Source organism: Ammospiza caudacuta, chromosome 8, assembly GCF_027887145.1.
Source record: "Ammospiza caudacuta isolate bAmmCau1 chromosome 8, bAmmCau1.pri, whole genome shotgun sequence".
Classification (NCBI taxonomy): domain Eukaryota; kingdom Metazoa; phylum Chordata; class Aves; order Passeriformes; family Passerellidae; genus Ammospiza; species Ammospiza caudacuta.
Window position 1 is genome coordinate 26,293,641 of NC_080600.1, and position 21,482 is coordinate 26,315,122.

At 36.9% G+C, this 21,482-nt stretch overlaps 1 protein-coding gene across 1 annotated transcript in view; it reads left to right on the top strand.

The window, feature by feature from the left end:
* The window catches only part of GRB14 (growth factor receptor bound protein 14), a 58,418-nt gene extending 40,102 nt beyond the window's left edge, over window positions 1-18,316 (top strand). Inside the window, exons 6-14 of the mRNA XM_058809497.1 lie at window positions 4,730-4,867; window positions 5,935-6,045; window positions 6,235-6,330; window positions 6,907-6,987; window positions 9,203-9,319; window positions 9,440-9,497; window positions 9,590-9,677; window positions 13,612-13,705; window positions 17,622-18,316. Of these exons, the coding sequence (XP_058665480.1) occupies window positions 4,730-4,867; window positions 5,935-6,045; window positions 6,235-6,330; window positions 6,907-6,987; window positions 9,203-9,319; window positions 9,440-9,497; window positions 9,590-9,677; window positions 13,612-13,705; window positions 17,622-17,768 (930 nt within the window). The 3' untranslated portion in view covers window positions 17,769-18,316. The remainder of the gene's footprint in view (window positions 1-4,729; window positions 4,868-5,934; window positions 6,046-6,234; window positions 6,331-6,906; window positions 6,988-9,202; window positions 9,320-9,439; window positions 9,498-9,589; window positions 9,678-13,611; window positions 13,706-17,621) is intronic.
* Window positions 18,317-21,482: the final 3,166 nt, after the last annotated feature.

The following is a 21,482-nucleotide window of genomic DNA, read 5'->3' on the forward strand; positions in this document are numbered from 1 at the left end:
TCCTTCAAGAATCAAGAAGCACTAAAACAAAGGAAATACAGTGAAAACATTAAATAACTTTATTGGGTATTTCAGGTGGAAGACACTTTTTCCTTAAATAGGTGGAGGAGTGCTGAGCAAACTTAGCAGCAGGCTATGGTAGAATACCAAAATACTGGTGATGTGACACAAATGGATATAAAAAAGAGTTAAATGGTTAAACTTAAAGAGTAGAAAATTTAGACTGACTGGTATGATTTGTTATCTTGAAGGCTACTGTAGCCTTCAAAAAAAAAATTATGGTAGGTCACTCAGTGTTAGTCATCTTTTAAGCAGACACAGGATTCTAATTTACAGTGGGAATAATGAAATGATAATACAAAATGACCGTATCAGGGATCATTGTCTTACTTTCAAAGAGAGGAAAAATGAGTAATAAAGGTGGAAACATACACATCACTCTTGTTTGCTTGTCATTCGAAAAATTAAATAATAGAAGAAGAACTTCCACTGGTCTTAAGACAGCAACCCTATTAATGAGTTTTGGGGATAAAGAATGATTGGAAAGGCAACCTAACACAGGATATTTAGGGCAGAAGAAAAGAAAGACAGAAATGAAAGTTTAAAAAAAATCTATATGATAATGCCTACCTTAACATCCAGCAGTAAATGAAAAACATTTTAAGTAACTAATTGTCAAAGTATTCTTTCATATTAAATAATTATATCCTTATAAGAGTGGATTTTAATCAAGATGTTAAGATTATCCCAAATATGGTAAAAATTTTTGTGAATTAGATTTTACAGACACTAGATTCTGTAAGTAATTTTTACAAACCTAAATAAAATTTTGGTGATTTCAGAAGTGCTGCAAATCTAATGAAAATTGTTTCCATTTTGCCACCTACATAATACAGATTTTGCAGTCTAGCATAAACATTTAATTTAGAAAATTCCGTCCCCTATGTTAATAGAGGTTTATATTTTTCTTCACAAATGTAATTTAGTAGTTCAAAAATAATGAAGAATTTTATAAGATAACTGTTTGCCATATATTCTTGTGCAGAACTTCTTTAAGCCCATATTGTGAGATCTAGAATATGTTCAAAGCTGCTAGGTAAACTTAAGAATCATTCTAAATATACAGCTAGTTACTTGTCATTTTGGTAACTTGAAAAACATGTTGCAAACTCTCCTCTGTTGCTATTTTGTGTTGCATTGTATGCTTAATTGTATTTCATCAAATAAAACTTAATAGGCACAAAGTAGAGAATACCTTGGTGGATTGTGCAGCCATTGTGCACATTTCAGCAGAAACTGTTGGGTAAATTGTTTACAGTGAGTCACTATCTCCTTGGAAACTTTCATTAAGACAAGTTAATGGGCTGCATTATTATTTGTGATGTGCTTGGTTAAGTATCAAAAGAGACATTAGTTTGACAATTCAATGCTTACAAGTCATTAAAAAATCACTTCTGATACTTTGACATCCTTTTGTGGATTGAGCTGTAAGCAAGTAAAATGTTTTCAAGGTCTGTTTTTCTTAACTCTCATTGAAAGTGGAAGAGTGAGTATTTTGGCTGATGAATTTGAATCAGAACATCTTTGTAGAACAGAGGCACAGAAACAAAAGAGAAGTTCATGAGTCTCCTATCCATTTAGCATGTGCTAAGTGAAAGTTCTAGGTCTGGGATATACTGAGTGCCTGTGCGTACCCAAGAGAGGTTTAATTGCTGCCATGGATTAGCCTACAGAGGAGGTGTGTCACCGTATTGACCAGGGTATGGCAGCTCTGAGACACACTGCTCTATGTGCATGTGTAGTAGCAGGCAGTCTGGGTCATTTGGAACTCACTTTTGGCTATTTTTGCAAATTGGCTGTTTTGTATGTCAAAAATGAGCATGGTATGACAATTTTAAGATCATTATTAAGAGCCAGGCTTCAATTTCTTTAATCTTTCTGCCATAGCAAGTCCCTCTTTCCCTAACCAGTTTCTCACATGGCTGCCATTCCAGGCTCCAGGCTGAAGCAGACCTGCACTGCATTTCAGTCTCTTGCCAGTCTCCTGGATGTTGTTTTAATCTTCCCATTGCCTTACTCTGTCTTCCACTCTAGGTTTTGTTGGCCTCCCAGTCTAAACCTTTCAGGTGGACTGAAGTCTGTAGGGGACAATATTGAGATTCAGAATCAATTCTTCACTAGAATGACTTGGTCCTCCCAAAATTTTTCAGCAGGTTCATGGTAAAAATCCAGCTCATTCCCAGTAGCATTGGTCTGGCTAGCTGTCATCACATCTTTGAAGAAATCAGTCATCAAATTCAACATGATTCACAAAGTCTAGTATAATGATGGCTTCTTTAACTCCCTGAAACACTGCCTATGTTTCAACTCCTCAGTGCTGTCTATATCAGCAGCTGAAGGACATGGTGGCATTTGGCACCACTCTGCTTATCAGGGGATATATTTCACTGTGTGGGGAAGAGGGTGCGAGTTTATTTCTACATATTGTGTGACCAGTAGTCCCTGTCAGCAGTGTTCTATTGTTTAACTTTCCTCTCTTCTTCCAGTACTAAGGATTTTTCTTATTTTTATCTGCATAAACAGAGATCCATTCCTTCCTATAATAAACGTATATGTATCTCTATTAAAAAAAAAACCAACAAGACAAGGGGCAACAAAAAAACCCCAACAAAAAGCAAACTGAAACAAAAAACAAGGAAATTTTCTTTCCTACTGTAATTCATTTTTGGCATTTATTACAGACATTCAGTTCTCACTCTGAAATATTTTTACTGCTCATCCTTCTGACAGTTAATGGTTTTGACTACAGCTTGTTCATGTTCTATTTTCTCACATAGTCCTCAGCTGTCTTTCCTTAGAAAGGAAAAGATGGATTTAAGATTGCCTTTTTACTAGCATTACTGCTACTTTATTTTAATTGATAGCATGGGTACAACAGTGACTGTTGAAGCTTAGCATTGTATTGCTCCTCCACTTTGGTCTGCTGAGTAAGAGAAGTGTTTTTCATGACAACATTTCTGGTTTGAAGTTCTTATGGCAGAAATCCTGGGGAAGACACTTGTGCAGGCAGGAAGCCAACCACTCCTTTTAGTTTCAGCAGAGACATTAAAGCCTAAAAAGATGCTCTTTTGTTTTTGCATACATTGGCTTGTTTAGATTTTCTTAAGGCTTTAAGTTGACTTTGTTTATGGATTTTATACTTTTTCAGTTGAGCCTGCATATTTCCCACCAGTGAACCTGTTAGTACATGGCAAAAGGGAAGATGAACAGCCAGAACATGTACCCAGACCTACCCATCTGCTTCAGTGTGGCTAAAATAGCTTTAGCTGCATTTGCACACAGCTGTGTGCCAGCAGCACGTGTAGCTAGATGTACCTAGGCTTACTGTAATTGGGCTGTTCAGGTGAATAGCAGTGAAGCTGCTCATAATGCAGCCCTGGTGGTGGGCTGGGGCACTGCCCTGGCCAGTGGGGCCCTGCTCCTGTTACTGCATTCACACCAGCTCAGGTTGGTCTGCAGCTGGTACTCATGCATCTCACTGCAAGGCAGAAAAACAATAAAAGTCAAAGAAACCTTCTATATCTTGGACTGTAATATTTAGTGGCCAGGGTACTCGGTGTGCTTCCAAAGTAGCGTTCACTGTTTAATTCTGCTGGAGTCCAGTACTGGCCAGTGCATCTCTTGCCTTGTAATCTGTTGTTTCACTCCTCAAATAAGATCTTCTGGAAATAGAAGTGTGTGGGAGGAAAATTCAGCAATGAAAACTGCAGATATCGACCAGAAAATCCTTTGTGCCATACCTCTATGCAAGCCTTGACAGAATTTATGATACCACAGACCAGTTCCGGGGCAAGGTTCCTAGAAGAGCTCAGAGATAACAGATTCTGTGGTATATACAGAAATAGAACAGTTCTGGGTTAATATATTTAGAGTCAGTTGTGAGTAGTGTTATTGGAAGAAGAGTGATAAAAATGAATGCATTACATGGAATTGGGGTAAAGTTAATGTGGTTGCTCACTTTTAGTGGGTACTTTTGCAGCAAGACTGAGTAGAACTGTCAAAGCCTCAGCAAGATAAGAGCTGTGTTGCACTCTGACAATGTCTGATGAAATTGCTGAAGAGAAGTCATTGAATATCCTGAGTAGAGGCAGGAGCTGTCTTGGGGACTGGCCCAGTCGCTCTGATTTTGGTTCAACTAAAGCTCTTCCTGAAGCACCTTTCAGGTGCAGAGCCCTTTCTTCCCTACTTCTGAAAATGCTAATATCTACCTGACCTGCATGTTTTTGTAATTCAGAGTTTGTGATTTGCTGAATTAATTTTAACTCAGGTCAGTTAATTTCTCTGGTGGATGAAGGGAGGGACATAATTTTTTTCTTCTGTTGTTAGCACTGATTAGCAGTTTTATATAAATAGGGTCTGAGGCATGGGATCAGTACTTATTACACTAGTTTAGTTGCAGAAGTTCACATGCTGCAGAAGTAATGCTCTCATTTCAAACCATATGGTTCCATATAAATATGTAACTTGCTTAGCATACCTTGGAGTTATGTAACATTCTTACATGCCTTAAATGAGAAGTGCTGTTGATGAGATTAGATGTGATCATAACTGAATTACTGTGGTGTGATAGTGTATTTAGGAGTTATTCCCCTTAGCCCTGAGTATGTTAATGAAACACAAAGCTGATTTCCGAGAAAAAGAAAAATGCATGTCTGATACTTTCTTTCAGATGTTCCTTAGCTCCAGCACATATCCTGAAATTCATGGTTATTTGCATGCAAAGGAGCAGGGGAAAAAATCATGGAAAAAATTGTACTTTCTTTTGAGAAGATCTGGCCTTTATTTTTCCACTAAAGGTACATCTAAGGTAAGAGGGAAAAAAAAAGACAGAGAGCAAGAACTGTGAAGTCAGAGCAAATATGTATGTATTTATCATTTGTAATAATAACAACCAAAATTTATAACCAAATAATTAAACTTAGAGTGATAAAAAAGAAAAAATAAATCTAGTCATTATAGATAAAATCTAGAGAGATATGGAGATACAAAACTGGGAAGGTGTTGTCTTAGAAACTCTGGTTTCTTTTTGCCTGATAAGTTTGCTTCGTTTCTGCTTGGTATTTCTCATAAGAGTGTACCCTGTTAAGACAAATTGTCAAATACAGTTAAATTTCTGAAGTATAAGTAGATGTTCTGAAAAGTGGATACAGTAATTAATTGTATGAAATAATAACTTCTACAGATAAATTTTGGAATTCTCAAAATTTTTCACTGGAAAGTTTTTCATTCTACTAGTTCAAATTTTTGGTGGTGGTACTTTAAGCCTTATCGTATTAAGCATTGGAGTTTAGAAACCTTTTACATAAACTACTCAAAGCAATGTTAATTCATGTGTTGGATTTTCTGTAATTACCTGCCAAAGTTTTCATTGAGCTGGTTTGCATCCTTTGGCAAATTTTGTTTGCTTCCTTGACGTAATTAACTTAGTGGGGAGAGATAATGGTTAGAAATGGTACTGGGCAATAATTATAACAGTATGTTGTTTTTCAGTTTATGAAAGTTTATTTTGTTTTGATGTTTGAAATGCATACTGCTTTCAAAACTTGCCTCCTACTCTAATTTTATTATTGCTTGGATCTAGGGGAAGTTTTCTCAGAAATTATATAACTTATAGTCTGGAGGTTTTTTCCCCTCTGGAAGAATAAACTCTCTAACTGATTTGATTTCTTTTTCCTCTGCATTATGAAATGAATATTGAGTTGCCTCTTTTTAGACTTCATGATTGAAATAAAATTCAAACATGACGTCATGTTTGAAACTGCAGTTTGTAAGACTGTATTTTGGAACAGGATAACTACTGTATTCTTCCAAGTTTCTTATCTGGAGAGGCTGGCTAAAAGTAGTCTAACGGTATTACATTACTTTTCTTTTTAGGAGCCAAGGCATCTGCAGTTTTTCTGTGAATTCAGCAATAGTGATATGTACATGTCTTTAACAGGCAAAAAGATTTCTGGAGCACCAACAAACTATGGATTCTGCTTTAAGGTACAAGCTTATTATTCTGATACATATTAAAGCAAGCCACAGTTTTTAGGTAAGCTTAAGTTTCTTTAACACTTTGAAAGCAATATTCAGCTGTCTATTATAAAATAGGAGAATTAGTGGCTTTTATTTCAACAGGTATTATCTTCAAGATATGCTTTAATGCTAAAAAAATGTGCTGTGGCCTTCTAGCCTAACAAATCAGGAGGAACCAGAGACCTGAAACAGCTCTGTGCAGATGATGAACAAAGTAGGACCTGTTGGATGACAGCAATTAGGTTACTCAAGGTAATTTTTCTGTGTAGAGTTAACTTCTTGCTTAAGTGTGCTATGTGGTATTTTGATGTTGTGAGTAGAGAGGTAACATCATTTTAGGTTCCCATGCAATAGCAGTATCAATTTTGTACTTTGAAATCTTTTTTTTTTTTTCATCCCCACAAGAAGAGAGCGTTCAAATCCTGAAATCATTTTAAGGGGTGGAATGATGCCTCAGTTCTGAAAATATTTAACATTAAGCATATGTTTCTGTGTAACCATGTTGAATTCATGTGAGATTGCTGAGTAATGTTGAACAAAGCGACAAGAATACACAACAAGGGAACTTTAATGTTTTTAAAATGTGACTGTTTGTGACAAAATAGGAACAGGCCAGTTGGTGTATTAAATGGGTAGTATTTCATGCAAAGTGAAACATTTATAAAGGCAGCAGCAACAGTGATGATGTACATTTCCTTAGCCTAACAGCTTTTCTCCCTGGTTTTTAATGGTAAAAAAAGGCGTGTGCTATCTTTTTCATCTGGAAAAAACCTTACTTGGCTTAGGTTTATAATTCAAAATGCTAACCATGTTATTTTCTGGTTTTAGTATGGGATGCAGCTGTATCAGAATTACATGCAACCATATCAAGGTAGAAGTGGCTGCAGCCCTTTGAATATAACACCTATGGTATGTCCCACAGTAGCTCCATGAATAAATACATGTTTCTGCCATTGTGCTCTTTTCAAGTAACTTGTGTCAGTTACACTACTGACCTGCTCCTTCAAAACCTTGCATGTGCCAACGCTTGCCGAAATATTTAGGGCTGCCAGGGTTGACTAGAGAGCTAATTAATTAATTTCAATTTAACAAATGAGTTAAAAGGCTTTCTCTTTGTAAAATCTTCAGTATTTTGGGAGTTCATTGGCTTATTGCTGTTGAATGGAAAGAAGATTCTGAAAAGAAAGCAGCAGGACCATAAATGTGTTAAAAGAGAAGCAAAGTGTTTAAGGTTACACATGGTGATGAAGAAGAAGATTGTAACAAATCCTTTTTGGTATACTTCCTCCTTTAATTAAAAAAATACCCAAAAAATTTAAGTATTTGAGATGAATTTGAGCTGGTGTAATACTGACCAGACTTTGGGGGAAAACCGTAATTTGGCAGATTTCTCCTGTTTTGGAGAAAAGCAGACTATACAAGATATCGTGTCCTTCTTCTCAGTAGGATAGTTGGGATTGGATGAGGTTTTCCATTTCTTTATATCTTACGTTATCCCTGCTCTTTATGAGTCATTTCAGACTTTTTCATGGATTATTTATATCCCTTTTGTGTTTTGTTTTTGCTAAATTGGATAAAAATTACTTTTTGCCAAGATCTGTGACAATGATTTTATAGTGATTTTTTTAAGCTTTTATTATAGTTCTTGCTGATAAAATGCCAAAAAATGCATTTGCTATCACAGGTATTCACAAAAGTAGTTTTCAGTGATCTTGCTAATAAGCATGGCTTATTAAGCATGTGCTTAATATGCTGCCTGTGCCTTAGTTTGTGTTCTGTGAAGCTGCTGCAATAGCCAGCTGCTGCTCTTATGATGGATCAGAGAGCTACTACTGATTGTCTTCTCTTTCACTGTTGTGTGCATTTTAGTTCCCATAGCTTCTAACAGGCAGAATCTATCCCACTGCTAACAATGGCACTGTTCTTCTACTCGTGTATAATTCATGAATAAAACAGCAAATTGAATAATCACGGATTAAGTGCACACGCTGATGAACGTACTTCATAAGGAAGCCACTTCCATGTTTCACATCCCTTCATTTCTCAACCATGTCATCTGCAGAGGGTTCCCTCCACCCTGCTAGAGGCAAACATTTTCTCTTAATTTGCCCTTATTCTTTACTTTTGCAAAGTTCTTTACAGGTTACTCAGATAGACCTTAGTCTACGGTGTACAGTGAACTACAGAATTGCTGTCCTCCATTTGTAGTTATATTCATGATTGCAACAAAGCAAAAAAAAAAACCCCAAAAAAACCACCACCAAAAAAAGCCCAAAAAACCAGAGCTGCTCTGATTTTGGACTGGGAAGCTTTGCTAACCCTACAGAAATCTGGGCCTCTTGTGTCCAGATGTTGTTTTAACCTATAGAATGCTCTTCTATTTATTAGATATTCCAGTGCCTGCCATCACAATTCTTATAAAACCTGATTGTGTAAACCTTGGTTTCTGAGAAACATTTTGGTGATTTTTAGGACTGATTTGTCAAACCTCAATGTTCTTATTCAGTTGTTACAAAATTGATCTTCACTGAGAGAAAAAACACAAGCATTTTTTGTAACAGATGCTGCAGTTATTGAGTCTGTGATTAGAGTTAGAAGTGATGTATTAAAATAGAAGTTGTACTCCATAGAAATTGCTGTTTTCCATGCTTAAATATGCTAAACTGAATGGAAATTTATATAGCAAACATATAAATCTGACGTATTTCTAATGAAATATTTTGAATATTTTTTAATTGGATCATTATGTATAATAATTTTGTATTTTACCTTTTTTCCCCCTGTTACTTGGACATCTTAATAACAGTTTCCTGACTTGTTTTGACATGGAAAGGGCTAGTTATAGTTAAAAATATAAATACAGTTTATGGTAAAGTGATATATTTGTCATCCATTGCAGTAATGCAAAAAAATGGTCTGTCCAGCCAGACTGCAAAATTGAGCTTTGCAGCAGCATACTGGAATTATAAATGCTCCCTAGGGTAAAATGAGTTTGGCTCTGATGAGAAACACTGCCAATACTTGAAATATCATTTACAAAACATAATGTTTTCTCAGAATCTTGCTTTTAAATGATGGATCTTGTAAAAAGTGAGCAAACTAAATTTATTTTTCTTTGTTGCAGAGAAGCGTTTCAGAAAATTCTTTAGTAGCAATGGATTTCTCAGGACACAGAAGCAGGATTATAGAAAATCCAACAGAAGCCCTTTCAGTTGCAGTTGAAGAAGGATTAGCATGGCGGGTATAAATATCTTTGATTTATCAGAATATTATTTTCTGGTTTGGTGGGGTTTATTTATTTATTTATTTATTTTTTAACAAAAGAGCTTTGAAGTCACATTTTTGCTTCTCTCTCATACAGAGGAGAGGGTGTCTCCGACTCAACTCCCATGGTAGTCCTATTGCCATGTCTAATATGGGTATGTGTGAGTTAATTCCTTGCCAGAAAAATGCAATAACTGGTTCTTTCAAGAAAGGGAAAATGTTTTTTCACTGATCTTTTTTTCTACAGCTATACACAGATCTCAGTCATGGTTTCATCATAAAATCTCTAGAGAAGAGGCTCAGAGACTTATTTTGCAGCATGGACTTGTAGATGGGTAAGTTAATTCTTTACCTAGCTTCTCTGAGACACGTTTCTAGCCAAAAACTCCTGCTTTCATGTGCCTCTTCCTGGGGGAGGTGGAGCAAGGAGTTTGCACTTGCCTAATAGGGATAAAAAGTCTTTTATATAGGGCTATCAGTTGGTTCTTATTTTGTATCATTTGGAAGCCATGCAGTGGTGATCTAGGACTTTGATTCTGTCACTGACTGATTATTTGTGTCTGTTCAGAGCCAAGCACTAGAGCTGTGTCTTTGCACAGGATTCTCTGGAGCTGTCAGCCTTGGCACCACTCTTCTGTATCTCTATTAGTGATGAAAGAGGGAAAGAAAGCCTGAAAACAGTACTCTAAGATGAACTGTGCTGAGACAGACATTGAAAAAAAAAGTATGCTTATTTCTCATGAATTTACTAAAAATGATGTCATCCTTTAATAGTAAACAATAAATGTTAGGATAAGACTAGTTTTTTTAATATTTCATTTAAATATTAATTTAAAAAATGACAAAGCGAGTAGGCATTTTATGTTTAAATCCTCCTGATTTTCATTCCTGAAGTTTTATCCTTAGTCCTGTATTAAATGTAAACTTGAGCCTCCTTCATTCAATGAGTAATTCCATAAAAATCTCAGTTTCCTTGAGTCTGTTTCCAGTTAGGTACCTGGATCATCAGATTGCTGGTTAAATTCCTTCAGTTTTAGATTAAGTATGTTGTAATATTGTTTTCTACATCTACAGAAAGGGTTCCTGGAAAAAAAAAGGAAGGGAAGGAAAGAGAGACAAACCCAGCACAGGAATGGTTAATTGGACTTCCACTTTTGCTTTTTTTTTTTTTTTTTAATTTTTGGGGTCTTGTTTTTAGGCCTGGCTTATCATCTTGAAGCTGGTTCTGTGCTCTGCATTTATTTTTGCACTTGTTAGAAGAATGGGACAGGACATGGGGATGAATCCAACATATATTTCTGAACAGGATGTCAGTCTAGGCCTGATGCATCTTTCAGTGTATTTCTTACACACACTGAAATGAGAACGTGAATACCTTGCTAGCATTGGTTCAGTACAGTGTTGTTTATGTTATATTCTTGGAGCCATTCATAGCTGTGTAGTGGGATTTTGAGGACTTTTGTGTGGACTATCTAGAATTATTTAGAACACTGGTAGTAGGAGTGCTCATATGCTGTCAGATACATATTCAGGAGTTACAGTGAAGTAATGAACACATGACATCATGTGACATCATTTTGATGAGCTGAAAGCATGAATTATCACCAGAAATGCAGCCATTTTTAATAGGAAAAAATAAGACTTTCGTTTCTGGGAGTGAGAGTAGAGAAAAAAAATCCATATTGAGCCTTTTAAGGTGATCCTGAGCAAGTAGTCCTCATGCATATATGACAAGGGAGTAGGGCCTGTGTAATACTGTATGTACCAACAAATATGTTTCTCATTATGGCTTTTAGAAGACAAGGAGGCAGTTAAATAAACTAGTTACGGTAGTTTTAGAATTTGGATAGCCCAATAACAGAATTAGGGACAGCAACAATCTTAAGGCATGTTATGAAAGAAGAAAGTTTTTGGATATGGTGTTAAGCCAAATTTCTTTAAAAAGTTCATTTGGTAATGTAGATTTTGTATTTTACCACCTGAAGTATATTTGAAGACTTTCCAGTGGTAAATGTTTGATGAAAGGGATAAGAGCATTACCAATAGGCCCATGAAAAAGTCCAGCTCGTCATGCAGAGAAGTTAATGAGGGAGAAGTTGACTGGAGTCATCCAGCATGTCTAGAAAGCTCTTTGCAGCTAACATTTCTGAGATTCTGTGAGCTACAGTCTTTTTGTCACAAACAAAAATTTTAAGGTTCTTTGACAACTAAAGTAGGTAAAATAGGTAATTGTGATTATTTTAGAAAATAATTAAGGCCTTTTTATCTGAAGGAGAAGAAATGTTCCTTATGTGTGTGATAAAACTAGGAAAGAAGTAAGAAAATGTACTTTAAAAGAATTGATGAATAAGAACCAATAAAAGTGATTACATTGTGTATCATTAAATGTGGATCCTAGTAACTGGGTATAGAGACCCCATGTTGGATATCTACAAAGTGGCACATTCCTACAGTGTCATTTTTCTGAAAAAAATGAGTTGCCCGCCATTGATGACAAACGTATTAAAAGTATGGAAGTTAGTGCAGAGGATCTGTGAGTGCTGTGAGCATGCCGTTCGTGTCCCGGGAGGGTGAGAGCCCGCTAGGTGGTGGGAGCGAGCCGGTTTGAGCGGAGCCCGCGCTGCCGGCGGTGCACGGCCCCTGCCGGGCCGAGCCGTGCCGGGCCGTGCTGAGCCGGACCGTGCCGTGCCGAGCCGGACCGTGCCGTGCCGTGCTGAGCCGTGCCGAGCCGGGCCGTGCCGTGCCGAGCCGGGCCGTGCCGAGTCGGGCCGTGCCGAGCCGGGCCGTGCCGAGCCGGGCCGTGCCGTGCCGTGCCGTGCTGAGCCGGGCCGTGCCGAGCCGAGCCGGGCCGTGCCGTGCCGTGCCGAGCCGTGCCGAGCCGGGCCAGGCCGTGCTGTGCTGAGCCGTGCCGAGCCGGGCCGGGCCGTGCCGTGCCGTGCCGTGCTGTGCTGAGCCGTGCTGTGCCGTGCTGAGCCGTGCTGTGCCGTGCCGAGCCGAGCGCTGGGCTGGCAGCAGCCCTCGGGAGGAACTGCGTCAGTAACGGGGCTCAGGCATTTTGACAGAAACGGTAATGAACATGGACTCCAGGTTTCTTAATTCCAGGAATTTTCTTACTGTGTAAAAATAGAACTCTTAAAAACTTTGAGAATGAAATTAGTACTTTGAATCCATTCTGGAAGTCAGTGAAAATTCACTGCAAACCTTTGGCTGGTATTTTTCCCCTTGAAATTCTTTCTTTTCATGTGGTACCCGGGCTCTCATTTCTGGTGCGTGGTGGGACAAACAGTTATGATTAGGTGGTCACTAATGCTCACTTGATGGAAATCTGCAAGTCCATTTTGCCCATTTCTTTTCTGTCCTGAAAGAGGAGCATGCTTGCCAGTTGCTGTCCCTCCATTTCCCTTCTTTGGTATAATGGACAGCTATATCTGTTCCAGACCTGCTCAGTATGAGCAGTTCACACTCTCTCCACTCCAAAGCTATCTGCAGGTTCTTCCCTGTCCTCCAAACTGTTCTCTGCCAATACTCTGCCAATATTCCAAGCCAGGTGATTCAGTGAAAACTGTCTCATGCTGGTAATCATCCTTTGTCTTTACCAAATTATTCTACCAGGGCAATGGCAAAGTTATGTTTGTGCATGTTCTGGTTGGAATAAGTTATCAGTGAATTTTAGTTGCAGTGGCACTGTTGGTCATTCCGAGTGTCATGATTTGAATAATAATTCCATAAAGCAAGCAGAGTGTAGCTCTGTCTTGTTGGGAATTTTGCTGCTGTGCAGAAATGAGCATGCATTTATGAGGATTGGCCAGATGTGAAAAACATTCTGGTGTGCCTTGCATTATCTTTTCTGTAAAATTCCTGTTGAACTACCTTTTGACTTTTACTTAAAATGCTTGTGATTTAGAAAATTCAAGTTTTCTCTAGTCAGAGTCCAAAGAAAAATTTTGTTCAAAGCACAAACTTTGAGGGTGCTTTTCTGTCTGAAGAAATGTATTGTAATTCTATGCAGTGTAAAAACTAACGCCTACAGTGTCATTTATTCTGAGAATGCATGTTTTTCACATAATAGACAAGGTGAAGAAGAACTTAAGAGAAAGTATTCCAGTGACACATTTGCAAAGAAATACTGATTAAAAGCCTAACTTATATAATTGATATTATTTATGCTTTTCACTAATACTTGCTGTAATGAATTTAGAACAGTTTTAACTGGATGTTTATAAAAGGATTTCAAATGTTCTTACTTTGAAACTTTTTGCTCTCTTTTAGGGTATTCCTGGTTCGTGATAGCCAAAGTAACCCCAAAACATTTGTATTGTCACTGAGTCATGGATTAAAAATAAAACATTTTCAAATTGTACCTGTAAGTAAGTTTTTTCAGTTTATATATGGAGTTTTAAAACCAAAAAATTGAAGAACTGTGGTAGAATATGGATGGATTTTTTCTTCTTTTGTTGTTTTATGGGAGATGTAAACATCATACCTGTATCACTAAATATAATTAGTATTCTTTAGTAGGATTGAATGTTTTTGAGCTTCGCTGTTTGATTTGTTCTAAAGCTTGACTAGTATTACAAAATCCTAAAAAGTTTTTCTTGAAAAACTAAACAAATCTGTTTCAATTGGAATAGAAGCAACCCTGATGGCATGAAAATCATGTTTTAAGAGAGTTCATGTTTCCTGTTACTTTTCAGTATGTACACAATTTCTAAGTCATCTGTTTTGGACTGCCTCCATCATGTGTCCATATCTCACTGAGTCTTCTGTTAAGGTTTTTTTCAATATTTGTAGTCAGACATATTTTGTTGACCTCTCTTGTTACTGTGGCATATTCAGAGGAACAAAAAAAAAATCATTATTTAGTCCAGCTGCTTTATAGGTGAGCTGGAAGTTACTAAGCTGAAATCATATTTCTGTTAGTTTTCATTGAACATATTGTCCAGTTATCCTGAGGGAATGGTTAGCCATCCTCATCGCTTCCACTCTCTCACAAGGTGGTTTATGTGAGTTTCTTTACATGCTGCATCTCTTGAGTTGAGAAATACTTGAGCATTTAGTGTTTTGGCCACAGATGCTTGACATAACTGAGCAGACCCAGAGCTTTTTTTGTCTCTCTTTACAAGAACCTTTCTTGCAGACTAGATAATACTCTTGCTTCCATGTATCTTTCTCCTGAAGTTTCTAGCATATTCTGCTCTTTCTCAGTAGAAATTAGTGGCACTATTTTTTTTTTCTTTATCTGTTGATTCTCTCTGATCATTCACCAAATTTCTGTATGCCTTACCTAGGGCTTATAGCTAATATTCTCTACTAAAAAAGGTTCATGTAGAATAAAACTGAAGCATTATTTGAGAGGAGGAAATAAGTTGATCAGATTACCTATAAGAATTGTCCAGGATTTTGTTGTGTTTAGGTACAGAATACGGAGGATTCCTTCATCCAAAAGTGATAATTATGGACTGGATCCCATGGGATCATCAACATATAATCCTTGATAAGAATCCCAGGTGTAAGATCTCTGTGCATTCATTGACTGTAGTCACTTCTAGTATTTACTTTGGTATAACTGTTGTGTGGTTTAGAAAAGCTTCCAAACCCCATACAAAGAGTATATGTTTCTAGTTTATTGGGATATCCTTTAACTCTCAAATTGAAGAGACCACTTTCCCTTTCCCTATCAGGAAACAGACCCTCTCTTCTCTAGGCGCAGGTATAGCAGGACGCTGCAGTTGTCTTCAGTAACCTCCGAGATGGATGATTCTCTTCTTCCCTTCATGAGAATGTGCTAAAACCTCGCTCTCCCATTGTGGAATCCTTGGATGAACCAGTAATTCTTAGTTTTGATGTAGTTGTCTACAGACTTGGGTCACATTTCCCATGCTTTTCATCGAGAAGACCTGTATCACTTCAGTGCAAAATTTGACTTGAAGGAAATGTTTTTGAATTGTTTTTTAACTAAAGCGATTCCTCCTATGATAGTAGCCAGAAAAAATAAATCATGATGAGAACAGCTTAATCCAGACAGAGTGTATCAGCATGGAAGCTGTTGTCCCCCAAATATTGGCATGTTCCTTTCTGTCAGTTTCTGGTTGCATTCAGTACCCTCATTGCATTCTCAATACCCTGACTTAAATGTACTCTGGTTTTACTGGAATGGTGCTGTTTAAAGATTTCAGAAAATTGTTTTTTAAGGGAGGAAGGGTTTTGGTTCCAGTTGCTGCTGATCTAAATTTAGTGATCATTTTCTAAGAAACAAGGCATTTTATATTACTGTAGTAAAGTCATAGCTTATTAGTTGAAGATCAAGGTTACCTCTTTGAATTTCAAATTCTACTGTTCTAAACACTTACCTGTTTCCAGCCATTCTGAAGGCAAATTTTCTTACTAAATACATGTAATTTACAAAGCCTCTTTACAAGGTAAAAACAATCCAATCCAATCCAATCCCTAGATGACTTATTTTTCTCTTGTATTTTAGGTTGCTTCAGGTTATGCTGCACTTTAAAATGTCCCCTTTTAGACAGGGTGTGTCTGCAACTTGCTAGTTCATGCCTCACCCATGCAAGCAGGTGCCTTGTGTTAATATTGGCAACCTGTGCAACAGGTATTGCAGGTGGGTAGTTGGGAATTGATTGTAAAAAGTTCAGAAGGAAAACTTTGGGGTACATTTGGGATCCTGTACTGTGAAAATTGGAGAGCTTGTTAGTTTAAAGGTATTTGTTAGCCTTTAAGCTCTAAGCTGATGCAAGTTCACTTCAATGGATTCTATCCTGAAATTTCATTCATATGAAAGATGAAGAGTTGATATACAGTTCTGGGACTGTCTTTTTCTAATAAATGCTTTCTCATAACAGGCTTCTTAGCTTGCAGAAGATGATAGGTTCTTGAGCAACAGAACTTTGATATGAGTTTTTACTTTGCAAAATATTGATAGCTTTAAAATTAGCAATCTGTCTGGTATTCATTTCAAGGAATTAACTTATTAGGATCATAACAGACATTTGAATTGTTAACTCTTCTTGCCTGCAGTGTGTTGGCAGGAAAATTGCATGCATAAAGAAAGTCCAATGAATGATAATCCATTTTCAGGTTTTTGGCTGGAGCACAGGAGTTCACACATTCTCACATTGGTAATTCCTTAACTAGCAGAGTTTGACCTGGTTTGACCAAAGTCTGAGAATAAAGAAATTACAAACTACTTCCAGTCATGGTAGAAAGGGGTAGAATAATCCAGGAGTCATAAGCAGTTCAACAGCTGCTTCAGATAGAACTTCTTAATTACAGGTAAGACAGCTCATTATATCTTCTCCTTTCCCCTGTATTCAAGTAGGGTAGCTGCATCTTTCCCTAGCACACCATCTGCTACTCCATGCTAGCCCTACTTCAGGATCCTCTGTTCAATACTCTTTCAGTCTTGTATCTTTTTTCCCTTTTCTTTTTAACAATAGTTTGAATAGGTTTTTTCACCCTTTATTTACATGAATACCAATTAGTCACTATTTCACCTCTTGATATTAGACATATCAGCAGTAGAGGAACTAAATCAAGAAATTATGTAGTCAGCAGTGCAGTACAAATTGTGCAAGAGCTAACATTTAGTAACTTAGAAGAGGGAAATAGTGATTGTAAATTTTTAAGCATCAAAAGGAATCTTTCAAGGTATCTGTTGAAGTTTCTTCTTTCTCTTCTACATCTGTGCTAATACATGTTTGGAGCTGCAGCAATTTTTCCCCCTACAACAAAGAAGTGCTGGAGCAAGCATGTCACTCTTGTGATGGGTAGTGTCTTGTGTAGCTAATAGTTCCCAGCACACCACTGCACTGGTGTGTAGCCTCATCACACCTTACAAAAGTGAAAGAAAATCATGGAAATGAATGGAGCAAAGGTTGAAATTTATGAGTAACTTCAAACTTGGTTTCTTCTTGTTCCTCTCTAAGAACTCAGGGTTGGTATTAACCCCAGCTGTAATTCCAAAGCAAAGGCATGAAGTAGTATTGTTAATGCAGAAAGAGTATTCCTATACTTATTTAACTGTTCTTTTTAGGTGTGTACTTGAAGTCAAATAATACATTGTTTTCCTGTTGGTCTTTTTTTAAAAAAAGTCTTAAAATCTTTTCTTTAAGATGTGTAAATGATCACTGTATTTTTTCTGCTCACAGTAGTTTTAAGATTACGAATATGTTGGTCTGTAAGAACACTTCTCAAAGAAGTATTCAAATCAGAAAAAAATACTCTAGCAAAAGAAGATTTTATTGAATCTTGTTTTTCCATTTTTACAGTTGGAAGATGATGGGAAGCTATTCTATACCCTCGATGATGGTCATACCAGATTTACTGATCTCATCCAGCTAGTGGAATTCTATCAACTTAATAAAGGAGTGCTGCCTTGCAAGTTAAAACACTATTGTGCACGGATTGCTCTTTAACCAAAGCATTTGTTGTTTCATCAGAGGGAAAGGAAGATGCTAGTATACTTTCCCCCCCAAAGGCAATTTGTACAGCAAAAAGGGGGGAAGACCCATTGCATTGTAAAGATTCTATGTTTAGGCTGCAAAAAAAAGATGAATTTATATTCTATGTAGATAAGAACTTTGCTTTGTGATTGTCACAGCAAAATTAACTTTATGGTTTTGAAAAACCATTTTTTCCTATGTAATTCTTTAGTGTTGTCTTGGACTTGCTGGGTTTTCTTTTCATCTGAAAACAGTTTTGAAAAATATTGTGTAACTCCTGCAAAAATATAACTGAAGGAAGATCTTTGTTCTAAGGTTTAAAATTAACTTTTTTCTCTATAAATGTTTCTCATAATTTCTGTTCATCGCATAAAAGAATAACATTTACTGTGGCAAGGATCAGAAGCTGAACAGCACATTTTATTTGTAAATAAAATGAATAAATATTTTGCACTATATTTTTGAATGCTACTTTGAGGATTATCATATCCAAAAAGTGAAAAATCATTAAAATCACTTATAACTGCTCAGTTGTATTGAGCGTGCTATCCTTGTTGTAATAATTTAAAGGATTTTTTTTTCTAATCTAATGACTAAATCTACATCTTCATACAGGGCTGGACTGTCACTTACTTGGCTGTGAAATGTATGAACATGCATAATTATTATGTAGTGCATAATGTGGTTTAGTGTATACCTATAATCTCTGACACAAAGAAAGACCTGTTAAGTAGTATGGATCTTTCCACAGTTGAGGAAGGAATCAATTTCAATTGCCCTAAAAAACAAAAAAAAGTAATGCTTAGTTGTAAGTTAGTTGTAAATTATCAATAATTTACAATACTTACAAATAAAGCTAAATCCAGTGGACTTTGCTGAAAACCTCATGAAAGTCTATTTGTAGTCAGTTCCTAGATTATTTTATTATTTATTATAAAATAAAAATGTCAGTTTAGCTACCAGTTAAGCAATCGTTACAGATTATCAAGTATCTAACATTCCAGCTAAAAAGAACTGTGCCAGTCCACCAAATCAAATTTTGCACCACAGCATTAGAACTAATTTTGGTATTTGTGTTTTGAAAGACAGTTGTATCCTTGAACAAAAACTCGAGTGCAGTGAGACTTGGGAAAGAGGCATCCCCATCCTGATGCTTTGCTGTCCAAGAGATTTGATCTTATTGAAAGGACTCAGGACATTGGGTATCTTTAAAAGGGTAACGCTGGAGTGAAGTCAGTGTTTGAAGATGGGCCATCACACTGAATCCAGCTCCCCGTTCCTGTGCTTGCTTAGGACCATGGCTGGCAGCCACAGCAGCTGCTCTGCTGCAGGAGGAGGTGGGGAGAAGGTAAAGGAGGCCTGGGCCGGAGATGGAGCCGCTGGGCCCCGAGGCACGGCGGAGCCGGGATGTGGCAGCTGCCAAGGTCATGGACGTGGAGGCTTGAGAACAGTGTGGTAACTGTAGCCTGTGGTTTTGTTATTGTGTGTCTCTGGAAGGCAAGCATAATAACATAATACTGTGATACTTAATTTACCGACTTGATCCACACATCACTGACCTTTTCCTCTGGTATGCAAATGCAGTTTTTAAAGCTCATTAAAAAAGCAACTCTTCCTAATGTGTACCAAAGATGCAACATATGTGGTGCCTAAGCTCATTACATTAGGAAAGCTTTGTAAAAATCTACAGTCTAATAAATTTAACTCTTAAACCTCAAACATAATTTCAAATTGTACTTAAAAAATAATTTTAATTAAAACCTCTTCAGGTTTGGTTTAATAATGTGGTTACTTCTACGGTAGTTTTATTTCAGATGTTGGTGTTAGAATAAGGAGAAACATTCTCTGCATCCCTTTTTAAAATCATCTCGTGACAAATGTCTATTGTCTATTGTAGTCCATTTCTATTTGGACATGTGAAAGCTTCATAATTTTTATTTGTATTTATGTATTCATGCTTGGCAGAGAAGCCACCTGCTCAGTGACTGAGTACCTGTCATCTTTGGACCTATCAGAAAAGAAAAGAATGTAGGTATTATATCACATGGTGGAGACATCAACCATCAAGAAGCTTTGCCTGATTTTTCAGTTTTTGTTTCACAAGTGAAATTGAAAAAAGCCAAAAAACAAAACAAAACCAAAATAATAATAATAAAAAAGCCCAAGTAAAATAAAGTATTGCTTAATGACCATGGGATTTGAACATTTGAGCTGTCAAGTATTCAAAACTTTCTTATACTGCAAAGCATTTCCTCCTGCATTTTGACAGCTGTCTTAATTAAAATCTAAACTGAAATGTTGCTGGGAATACATAATCACTTTTATATGATGTGCATACCTTTTGTGGATTCTGTTGTTGTTTGTGACCATGCCAGAAAAAAACACACCAGTAAAACTAATAAAATCTAGTTTGCTGTTTAAATGACTTCACAGGCTACCTCCTTGTTTAAATATAACTCAAGAAGGAAGCGTGAAGGAGGTAGTCTTAATGTGTAAAAGCAAAAAACCAAACAACACCTGTCAAAACTCAAATATTCTGATATCCCAGACTTTTTCCTAAATTGTACAAGTGGTTGATTTATGACTTTCAAGATCCTTGCTTGCCACCAGTCAGAACAAAACAGCAAGGAATTTCTATGAGATCAGCCAGGATATGTCTGACCATAAAGTTCTTTGGGGGTGTAGGCAATGCTATTTAGACAGAATTTCAGTGTGTTAATTGTCACTTCTAATTAGGAATACTACACTTTGGTGCCCACCTTCACAAAGAGAATTGGCTAATCAGGAGCTGTTAACAGCTCAGGAAGAAATCAGTACTATTTTGGGCAAGCCAGTCTATCTGTCTCCAACATTTGCTTCTCTACAAAATGTGGACAGTTTTATATCTACATCACAGAATATTTATGGACTGCTTTTTAAGGAAAAACAAAACCCCAAAAAATCAACAAACAACAGAACAGAAGGAACTGGTGTTATTTGCAGAAGCTTTTTTAATACTTAAATGATACGTTTTTACCTTTACTTGATGCCAAAACACCCAGGTATGAAGCGTAGTATTTAAAAAACTCTTCATGTTTTCTTCAGATTTAAAATTTTATGCTTCCCAGAGTGTTTATGTGTAGTGCACTGCCAGGAGGAGAGAACTGAGCTCGCCATGTAGAGGAACCAAAAGCAGTGTAAGTGCACAAGCCTCAGTTGCTATCTGGGGTAATTAGCCCTGCAGGGGTATGCTCTGCGAGATGTGAGCTAGTGCAGAGATTGTGCTAAAGCTCAGCATTGTATTTGTTGGCATGCCCTTTGTGCCTTAGTTTCCAATCTAAAAATCTTCTTGGCTCAAAGGAGATTAAAAGTTAATTCACTGCTGTTTCATAAGGTATATACGTACACGGACGGAATTAAGGTTGCAGGGGCAGAATTAAGTGACATTTTTAAACTTCTGAGTGTTTTTACTTAACAATCTTATTAAGTCACTTGATGAATTTTTTGCAATATAGTGAGTCTTCAAGTCATCCAACTAAATGTTTTGAAGGAGAGCTTTAACCCATTAAATAAAAGAGGATTATGTATGTAACTAACTGCAAGTGGGATCTTGCAAGGATAATTGAATTTCTGTCAAATGTTGTCTGTTACAGTCTGGTTTAAGAATTGTAGCATTTTGTGCTTCCCTGGGGGTAGAATTATTCCATA